Raw genomic sequence first — 11,280 nt, 5'->3', positions numbered from 1 at the left:
GACGGCTCGTACACAACTAGCGACGAAAAAGTTTAGCAGACATGTGCGCGACCCCTTACTACGGTAGTTCATTGTTTGGTACTTTTTCTATTTACTTGAAAATAAATGCAGATAATTATTTTACAATTATTTTGCGGGTACTACTTTTTAAGAAAATAACTGTGTGTGAAATTGGCACACTTTTTGTTATGAAGATGAGAAGATTGAATGTTTCATTGATTTATTTGTTTGGTTGGAATTATAGGCTTTCGTAGTTCTGAACTTAGTTGACTTTTTTCACAGTAGTTGCAAAGCTTCGCTATTCCCCATTTCACAGAGGGAGTATTGGGGGAATAGTTACAATCACACAAAATAATATTATGATGCGTTATAATGCAATTTGAACGACTGGACGATCCAAATAAATAAATCTGCTTCACAGGCCATATTGTTTATAAGCCGTTCCGTTTGCCTGCACCGCGGACCCGATAAGGTAAACGCGGGTGAAGTCGTCATGCCCCAATAGTCGTCAATTAATCTTAAAACTTTTATTATTATTTTCTACTGAACTTAAAATGGGCCGGTTTATACATCAACATATTCTTGATAATATATTGCACAATTGAAATAACAATACGGGGTTTTAACAGTCACGGCTTCTAAGATATGTTAATTCAAACGTGTGTGCCCTAACAAAATCGTTTTTTCGTGAAGTTCAGCTGTCAAAAGTGAAACTAAGCACGTGGTTTTGTGTTTTGATTTACATTACTCCAGTGGGTTCTGTGGTATGTTTCTTTGTTCAATTAGATAGTTAAGTTTATTTGCTAGCGATGTAATATGCAATTTGGAATACTTTTAACATAGAAGATATATTTTTTAATGTGACATCTATTGGTACTTCAAAACTCCCATTTGACCCAAAACCCGTCAATTTTACAATTATTATGACGACTACTGGGACATGCTCAAAAGTTGCACCTAAACTCGTCATAATGAGGATATTTTGTGTTTTACAGTACAAAATGCGAATAAATAGCTAATATCGGGACTTTTACAAAATTGATAACTGTCTAGCACAAACATATTTAAGGTTAAGATTACATTTGTTCATAAAACTGCGTTTTTTTTAAGCTTTTTCTTAGGGGTACATTTTACTCTGCTGGTTCTAGATGCACGTACACAGTCATGTTATTCGATTCAATTAATATGTTTCTTAATGGTTAAATCCCCTGTTTTCTATAAGTATGCACTTTCTACGAGTGTTTTTTCAGGTATATATTGGCCGCTGTAGGCCTCCGCCATTTGATTAAGATCTACCGCTTTGGGTACAAGTAGGTCTAGCACTAGCCTTTGTTTCTACTACGCTTGGATTACAATTTGTGGCAAACAAAAACTGACTGTTCTTACACTATGCTTTTTGTTCGAAATAACTGCATTTCGTTATGCGTATTGTACCGCGTCTTCCTAACGTGCCTTAATAGCGCCTGTATAAAAATTATGTCATTCAACTAGTTTTGATGCAAAAATATTAAAATCAGTTTTAAAACTAAGATGTCATAGCTTCCATCGCTGTCACTTCTTTGCTTGTCGTATTCGATATTGATGGGTAAAGAGTAATCTTAAGTAAGATTTTTTATTTATAATTGTCTGTATTTAGTGATTGCATGATCGTAATTTTAATAGCAGATCATGACTGAAAGAAACTACAAGCAAGAGGGCCTTTTAAAAGTCATAAAAGCTGTAAATCAAGGGCCCACACACAACATCAGATGCAGCAAAAAAATTTAAAACGCCCTTTTAAGACAACTTTAATGAAATGGTGACACAAAACCGACGATTATCCCCTGTATATGTTATGGACCATGTGATTAATTCGGGCATTATTTATAATGCCCGAGCATTATGAATAATGTGTAGCTTTATCGGGCCAAGTGATTAATAACTATCTTAACTTCATTATTTATCACATTGCACGGGCATTATTATATTGCTACATGATAGTTGGGCAATTCGATAATAAAGCTATATTTTATGCGGTGCGAGGGTGGCAGTTGTTCTAATAAATAAATCCTGTTTCTTGCTACATATTTTATGATTATTGTTTTAAATTATATGTTCTATTTTAATGGGAAATTATAAGTCTAGCCACAAAATTATTAATTGGACAATTGTCATCTAATTTACTAACTCGGCGTCGTTTTTCTTGATTTCATTTTTCTTGGCTCGTTTTTTTTATGGTAGAATTTAATTTGGATTCAAAACATTGTATTAAAAACTGAACTTAGTGACGAAAACGAATCGCTGCAAAACCGACTCCACGTAGTCTTGTCTGCCCTACCCCTAGAGTGCAATTCAAAACCGCGTAGGCGCGGAGGGGTGAGGCGGCCTGCGAGCTGAGGCGCAGGTAGTCGAAGCGCTCGCCGCCGCGGCTGAGGCTGGCCGGCAGAGCCGGTCAGCAAGCCGAAGCTGCGGTGGTGAGCGTGAAAACCATCTGCGACGATAAGCTCGCATGGGACCGCCGGAGCCCCGCAGCGCCGGAGCCGTGACAGAAGCCATGCTTGCTGCATATTGCATGCTTACTTCCATGCTCTGTCAATTGATATGGGATGTGTTATATTTTAAACGTACTGAGTAAAAAAAATTGAAGCTAAATAAATATATTTTATGATGTCATTTAATAGTATTTCAGAAGTTTACTTTAGTTTAGCATGCTACAAATTAAATTGTGGCTGACTTAGTAATTTAGAAGGCAACATAAATTTTTGGGGGCGAGTAATGATATTAGAAAGAAGCCTATTTAAATAGCACCCTATTTTAATTATATTTTCTATGTGACTTTTATTTAGCTTCTCTAAATAAAAGTCAAATGTTAATTATGCCAAATAATGAGTCTGATCGCTTAAACTTTAGTTTATTTTGTTTTTAACCCCCGACGCAAAAACGACGGGGTGTTATAAGTTTGACGTGTCTGTGTGTGTGTGTGTGTGTGTGTGTGTGTGTGTGTGTGTGTGTGTGTGTGTGTGTGTGTGTGTGTGTGTGTGTATGTGGCATCGTAGCTCCCAAACGGATGATCCGATTGTAATGCGGTTTTTTTTGTTTAAAAGGTATGTCAGTCGGGAGTGTTCTTAGCTATGTTTGGTGGAAATCGGTTCAGGTCTTCAAGGTCATCAGCTCGTTTGCTAGATGTGATAGGAATGTTACACGCTCTGTTTACTTGCAAGTATATGTGGGATCTGAAATTTGAAACCCTAATGTCTTTTGGAACCACTGAGCTGGTCTGCTGTTAGGGCACGAAGGTAGGAGACGTAACCCTGAACTGCCTTTAGTAAACCCATCGAGTTTGGGCTCGTTGAATTTGTCTTGACGAGAACCTGATGCTGGAAATGGGATGTGGCGGATGAAACCCTGAAATGCCGGAATGAAACGGATAAACCGATTTATATTTTTGCTGAAAATCTAGAATGTCCAAAGGTTAATCTTTATTGTTTCTCAGTCTGTGCAATTCTCCCAGAGCCAGTTTGTCATGAGGATTGTTAAACAGCTTCCTTTGGCCAAGATCGCATATAGCGACCCCATCTTAAGATAAAATAAATTAAATGAAAGAAGGAAAAAATAAGGAGCTCCTTTAAAAAGCATGAAATAAAATTAAATTATAAATTTAAAAAAACCCCCGACCCAAAAAAAGTATGCAATAATTATGACAAAAGGTTAAAAACGCTAAACCCTATAAAAAGCAAAAAATAACTTTTAACACTACGTAAACTAAATTTTGACGTGTCGGGGGACCGCTTTTTACCTTCATAAATACTTACATAAATAAAATGATACCTACCTAATTACAACATTCGTTTAAAAAAAAAAACACGTATCTAAAGTAATGAATTAGAGCGGTCCCCCGACACGACAAAATTTAGTTTACGTAGTGTTAAAAGTTATTTTTTGCTTTTTATAGGGTTTAGCGTTTTTAACCTTTTGTCATAATTATTGCATACTTTTTTTGGGTCGGGGGTTTTTTAAATTTATAATTTTATAATAATAAGTCATTTGTATAAAACAAAGATATGTTGTAAATTTTTTGTTTTAAATTTAATTATATTTTATGTTATGATTTTAATATGACTTTCCTTAACTTTTAAATGCAAAATCTAGTGAATTTTTAAGGCAGAAGTCCTTCATAATTAATCCAAATCATGAGGCTGATTATTTAAGTGGTTTAATATTTAGTTTATTTTAAGTTAAATGTCAATAACAATAAAAAAAATGAAATTAAATATGTTTGTATTACTTTGCCCAAACGGTCACGGGCAATATGTATAGTGCCCGGTCAATTTGATTATTTTAATAATTATTATCAAATTGCACTCTCATATTGGGCATTATTCATAATGACCGGGCATTATGTATACTGCCCAATTTATCACTTGGTCTATAACATATATACTATAGAAATGAACCCAAGGACAATCTCCGGTTCTGTTCGGTCTATCGCGTTGCGAGGGATGTTCATTGGATATAGGAAACTATAGGAACTATGGCACCTGGAAAAAAGTCGTGGTGGCCTGGTGGGCCAAGAATCAACCTCTCAAGTATGAGGGCGCGGGTTCGATTCCAGGTCAGGCAAGTACCAACGCAACTTTTCTAAGTTTGTATGTACTTTCTAAGTATATCCTGCAATGACATCAATGACTGTGTTTCGGATGGCACATTAAACTGTAGGTCCCGGCTATCCTTGAACATCCTTGGCAGTCGTTACGGGTAGTCAAAAGTCAGTAAGTCTCACACCAGTCTAACCCAGGCAACCCAATACCCCTTGTATTGGGTTGCCTGGGTAACTGGGTTGAGGAGGTTAGATAGGCAGTCGCTTCTTGTAAAGTACTGGTACTCGGCTGAATCCGGTTACACTGGAAGCCGACCCCAACATAGTTGGGAAAAAAGGCTCGGAGGATGATGATGATGAGGAACTATGGCACCTGCCGATGACAATGTATAAAATACATGTTAAAATGGCAGGTGGAGACTCGCCACCTCACTTACTGGGCCCCCGGGAATCAGTTGCTAAATCGCAACAAGAGGGCAACAGGTACATGAGCGGCTGAAGGGTGAGGATACCTCGGCGGACTTTAAACGCAGATCACGCGCTCCCTGTGGGTCCAGCAACACCGGCCCACTCGCCACTTACCACGAGGCACCTACCCTCCGAGCAGGGCTGCTAACCCTGCTCTAGCGACTCCACTCTGGTCGGCTAATGAAGGCAAGCCAAAAGGCGGGAGACCTTCACTCCAGCAGGCCGGAGATGGGGGACAGTATACTCTCCCCGGAGCACTCGGATATATAGCCCCGCGGGGTCGCTACTCCCCGTCATCCACCTCAGATGCCCTGTGGGGCTTATTAGATATTATTATTATTGAGTTTGAACGGTTAGTTGTACCTAATCATATTTTATTTTTTGATTGATACCTTTAAGACAGTAGACAGTTTAAACTGTCTATAGAGATTTTTGCAAATGGTACTTAGCATGCGCTAAGCAGTTCAGAAGTTTTGATGAATGACAACCTTACCTACATATCTATGAATGTTAGTAATTATTTCGCGGAAAGCTATATAAATGAATGTGGCTTTTATTTTTTGTGAATACTAATTATTTTATTTTACAATTTAAATATTTTAAAAGTAATTATTTTACTCGTGCTACATATGCACATGACTGCATCGTTATTATGATTAAAAAATATAACATACTAGCTTCTGCCAGCGGTTTCACCCGCATCCCGTGAGAACTACTTCCCGTACCGGGATAAAAAGTAGCCTATAGCCTTCCTCGATACATGGGCTATCTAACACTGAAAGAAATATTCAAATCGGACCAGTAGTTCCTGAGATTAGCGCGTTCAGACAAACAAACTCTTCAGCGTTATAATGTTAGTATAGTTGTCGGCACGAATCTTGAGCTCTGACCTACTCCTGCGCAGAAGTATTTATTGGGTCCCTTTTGTGGTATGAAGTGAGGCGCGGGGACGGGCTAAAGCGGTGATTGGCCCGCAGTGCATCGCGTCATAGCGGTCACTCGGGATTGGTTCTTTGCTAATAAATCACTTCTGCGCAGATGTAGGTCAGAGCTCAAAATTCGTGCCGATAACTATATAGATATTTTATACATAGACTGGTTTTGTGATTCCAAGCGTTTGATAGATAGGAATATAAATTAAAATGCAACCATGTATCTGTTTTATTGAATACCTGCTCTACTAATAGATTATGACCTGCTATTCTAAATAGGAATTTGGTTTTTTATCTATCTACCTACCTGATGTTTCAAAAGCACAAGTATGCTTAACAAATTCAAGCACAAAAAAAATGTACATAACTTGAACCTTATGTTCAAGAGCAGAGAGTTTACATTAGCATTAAAAGTTGACGAGTACTGGGATAATTTGACGAGTATCCGTACAAATCAGACGACTATTGGTACAAATCGCCCTTTTTTTACTTTTGCCTTAATAAGTGTATAAACCCATCAAAATGATTAAAAAAACATTAGTTAATTAGAATAATGAATAAATACTCTATCACGTCATGCAAAAATTTTCATTTTCTATTGAATATTCAACACACAGTAGCGCTTCAAAGTCAGTGATTTCCGAAATCCGACGACTATTGGTACGTTTACCTTAAGTTGCAGTTAAACATTGCTGAAATATGAAACTACCTATACAAACAATTCAACTGTGAAGTTTTATCCATTCACAACAAAGCTAATACTAAGTATAATGTCTAGTTCAATCTGTTTGTTTGCGCTTTCACGCTCAAATGGCTACACATGTTAAAATTTCGCATGGAGACGAAGGTATTCTACTATTTATCCGGATGCGGGACCTAGATCTCTCTATATGCAGACGAATTCACAAGCGTAAACTTTTTGGTAAAAGAAGGATATATGTATTATTTACAGAACTATTTAACAAGACCAAAAAATAACTTTCTTTTAAAGCTGGATCTTCAATTAGGAACTTTTATGAGTTTACAATTATATCTTAAACTCCGTCGATTTTGTCCTCGAGTCTAAATCTGTTCATAAAAATGCATGCTGCATTTTTGTACGGAAAAATCACTGTCACTACTATTACTTAGTAGAGAAAAATGCTAGTGAAACATAAAATGCAACACGTTTTGCAATTTCGTTCCGCTCTTGCCGGCTATGAAGGAAACAGTTTCAAAACTTTCAATGTAGACATTATGTGTGTTAAGGTCGCCGTGATCACCAGCAAATATAAAATAAAAAATAAACAAATGAACCATTAAATATTGGGAAGGAATGAAAAGGTACCTTCCTCAGTTAAGCTTTAAAGGGGGATTTTATTTTTTGTACCCCAAAGCTCTGAAACTATTTATAAACTATAATTTGAAAAAATATTTCACTTTTGGAAAGCCACACTCGTCCTGAGTGACAAAGGCTAATTTTTTATCAGCAGTAGTTCCTACGGAAACGGCTTACTATACTATATATTCAATTTTCATTTGACCAAAATGCGAAGTCCAGACTCAACTCAACTTAACTACCTATATTTAAAAAAATAATTAGTCATAATTAGGTACCGTTCCTATTGTTACTTGTACTTTTTATAATAACATTTATTATGTAATCTAATTATGTAAATGTGATTTTCTATTATAAAATAATAAGTACGTTGGCATTGAATTGAAGCAAATAATTTGAGGTACAAGAACATAACCATGACCTTAAAATTCTAAATATCTATGTTTTGCAATATTTATTCTTTTTTCAATGTTAGTACATTATAATGTGAAGTAGGTAGGAATAATTGAATCATTGTTAGCGAAGTATCACTTTATATTACTAATGACATTTAACATAGAACAATAAAAGAGTAAGATTTTGATAGATCTCGCTCACGACGAAATCATAAAAAGAAAAAAAAACTATGTTTCAGGTCATGTACATTATGTATATTAGACAAAGAAATGCAAAACATTACTGAACAAAGATTCTTCATTTTAAACTTTACTGTATTAGTTGTAAAGGCGAGATTCCACCGGAGAATATGCTTTGAAGAACTTTTTTCATAGATGACTTTCCATTTTTAAACAAAATTGTTTTAAAAATGGAAAGTTAACAATGCGTGTGCCAGACGGATACATATTATGTGTTATCTCGTCTACCATCAGACCTTGGTGAAAACCAAGTTTCCATCCGAGCACTTTGTATCGTCTTTAGGTTACATCTGCCGTCTATATGGACGGTAACACAAGGTCATCTACATATAGGAGAATCTACTTACTAAGCAAGATGAACAGAAAAGGTAAACTTTAAGGCTTGCTGAAAGTAAGCGGCTGGTGGAAACTCACCCACACCGGGACACTAGGCCCCAAATATATTGAACATAATCCACTTGAACACAGCTTCAGGTCGCTCGAGCTCATTAATAAAAAGTATTGTAAAAGGTTTGAAATAAAACCAACATTTAGCAAACATTCTTCTTCTGCGCTAAAAGCTCGACATTTATTTAAAATTCTTATTAGAAAAACTATACATCTTAGAATTCTTCAAAAGGTTTAAATCTACACAATTTGTGACAAAACCAGCAAAAGTGCAAAACTCAAAGTAATGCTAGATCTTTATTCTCTACACCTTGAATATAGTCACGAATTTGTAAATAGCCTGCATAGTAGACGCGAAAGTGTAAATGCGTATTGGAATAACTTTAGCGGCGTATACTATGACCGGCTTCTGCGCTCGTTTCAACATCAGCAGCACCTGCTTCCTCTCTTTCACTCGCAAATTCTCCCAGCCGCAGCAGTACACCGCCATCTCGAACTTTTCCGACGCTGTTGTAAGCCTCTGTCCTTGACAACAGTACAAGAAGAATATGAAAAGGCTGTGGTAAATCATTGGAGCAAAGTGCATACAGACTTCTAGTGGCAACACAAAGAATAAGCAAAGTGATATGGTGTCCAAACCGAAACATATGCCTATGCTGACACTGAAGATATTTTCCAGTTTCCCAACAGTTTGCAAGGCTAGCACATGTCGAACAATAACATTTCTTAATCGTGCTACAATTGCAGCATAATCTTCATCGGAATTTTGACAAGTTTGTGTAATGTCATTTAAACTCCACATTTCTTCAAAAAGAATTTGAAATACAGCAGTGGTGTGAGAGAACAGAAACAGTAACGAGAGGTCGTAACTGCATACAAGCACAACAGAAGTTACTACTTGAACTGCTAACAGCCCCATGCAAACCTCGTGGTTTGGACTAGTATCGACGGGTTCTAAACCTAGAAAGAAAAATGCAAATTCAAGTTTTAGTTGTCCTTATAAACTGTCACAAAAGTCCTTAATATACGCACCAACACAAGAGGCGATAGAGAAATCATCCATACGCAAGGTTCTAAAAGGAATGAATATCAGTATTTCGTTAACGAAATGAAAAATATAGCACATAATGATAATAATCTTAATGCTCCTCAACATTTTCTTGTGTACATGAAGAAATCGCCCTGTTTCTATAATCAGATCGTCATTCTTCTTCACTACTTCCAGTAAATCGTTGAATTCTTTCCTGAAAACCATATTTTTATTATTGGCAGGCTAATGTGCAAAGGACTCGTAACATAATTTTGTAGATGGAAAATCGTAGAATGGAATGGAATCGTGGTTTGGCAATAATCATACCAATTTGTCAAATCTCATTATAATTATTTCAAACAAATTAGTTATTTGACCTCCGGTTGATGTTTGAATGACCCAAGATATAAAGGATTACCTTTTTGTATAAATCCACCAACCGTCAACGAAGACCAGGGTGAAAGCAGAAACGTTGAAAAAACTGTTGATGCAGTCGATGAAACCCTGAGTGGAATACATTTGGTAAACCACAATACCCACGATGTAGATGTAAAAGAGAAGAATCATGTGAACTGTCCAAAATAAGTCTGAAAATATAAAGTATGTACATATTACTGGAAAATTTTCTTTATTTCTACAAGAACTAATTGTAAGACAACTCGGCATTACATATCTCTTTATTTATAACTCACAGTTGAACTTCACATCGAATAACGGAAAGCCACAGAGAGTTGGCAATAAATTAAGGAGCCAAATCAAATTATCGAAGGAATTCAGCTCCAAACGACGTTTGCATTGTTTTAACCACATGAAGTACTTCATATTGGAGAGGGTACCAAAGGGTCTTATTTCAGCAAAGCTAGAGTGGGAATGCACACAAAATATTTTCAATATCACTTCGCACATGCTGTTATACATATAAGTGATTATAACCTGAATGATTAATAGGCCTTGTTAGTTGCAACGGGAAGTAATATGGGGGTGTTAGTTAGGTTATTAAACACTTCCTTGAATTTCACTTGTCTATTACTCGAAACTAGCTTGTTCATAAGGTTTTACTTAGAGAGCCTTATAAGAGTGCTATGATTCTAGTTGCCCTAGAGATGAAATCACTTCTGCATTTTCTTCTTCTTCATTTACAAATCGAGCTTTCTCAGGTACGTGAGGAAAACTGCCTGATCATTTTTCAGATGTCATTCCGTTTCACACTTCATCGCTTCTTGAACTTTGATCAAACACATTCTTACAAGTCATCTTCAGCCTTTTTACAGCCCCAATGCTGGCCACAGACCTCCTCTCATTAATCACCATACTTGCTCATTGCTGTTTGATGATTTCAGTCCTTATAGGTTTCCTAGATATGGTTTATCCAGTCGATGGTGCCCAAAATAATTAGAAAGTACATAAAATGTCTTTAGACAAGTTGACAAACATCCATACATTTATATATGAATTTGCTGAGTGCTCGTGAGACATACACGTAGCATATCACTCCAGTTTCCCATCATTACCACAAATACTAGCTAAATATGACATAATTTATGAAAAATCAATAATTTCAATTTAATTTCCATAAAATATACACGATTAAAAAAAACTACCAAATGAACATAAAGCTCTTATTTTTTGCGTTGTTTCTAGTACTGATCGATGAGAAATATTTTTATAGAAAACAAAATTGAAAATATTGCACCTAAAGGGGTCTACACACCAAAGCCGCTGAACCGGCGGCACAGCCTGGCGGCTTAGTGCCGGCGGGTTAACCCGGCGGCTTCAGAATGTCCAAGCCGAACGACTTTGCCGGCGGCAATGCCGGCGGCACGACAGCCGCGGCATGTGGTGTTCTAATAATTGTCAAATACCCTATGAAAGCCGGCGGGCAACTGACTGAGTAAGTGGAGAGGGATGCCGGCGGCATCGGCATGCTGCCCCGC

At 36.8% G+C, this 11,280-nt stretch overlaps 1 protein-coding gene across 1 annotated transcript; it reads right to left on the bottom strand.

Moving 5' to 3' along the window:
- Nucleotides 1–8,620: 8,620 nt before the first annotated feature.
- LOC126054267 (uncharacterized) lies at nt 8,621–10,168 on the bottom strand. Its single transcript, XM_049839065.2, has 4 exons — nt 10,039–10,168; nt 9,765–9,933; nt 9,349–9,560; nt 8,621–9,276 (listed from the first exon to the last, which is right to left on the bottom strand). Exons 1-4 carry the CDS (start codon nt 10,166–10,168, stop codon nt 8,621–8,623), a joined length of 1,167 nt encoding a protein of 388 aa, XP_049695022.2.
- Nucleotides 10,169–11,280: the final 1,112 nt, after the last annotated feature.

The sequence above is a fragment of the Helicoverpa armigera genome, chromosome 9, assembly GCF_030705265.1.
Source record: "Helicoverpa armigera isolate CAAS_96S chromosome 9, ASM3070526v1, whole genome shotgun sequence".
In the NCBI taxonomy this organism is placed as follows: Eukaryota; Metazoa; Arthropoda; class Insecta; order Lepidoptera; family Noctuidae; genus Helicoverpa; species Helicoverpa armigera.
Note: the sequence above shows the minus strand (reverse complement) of the source record. Positions and strands in the feature narration are given on the sequence as shown.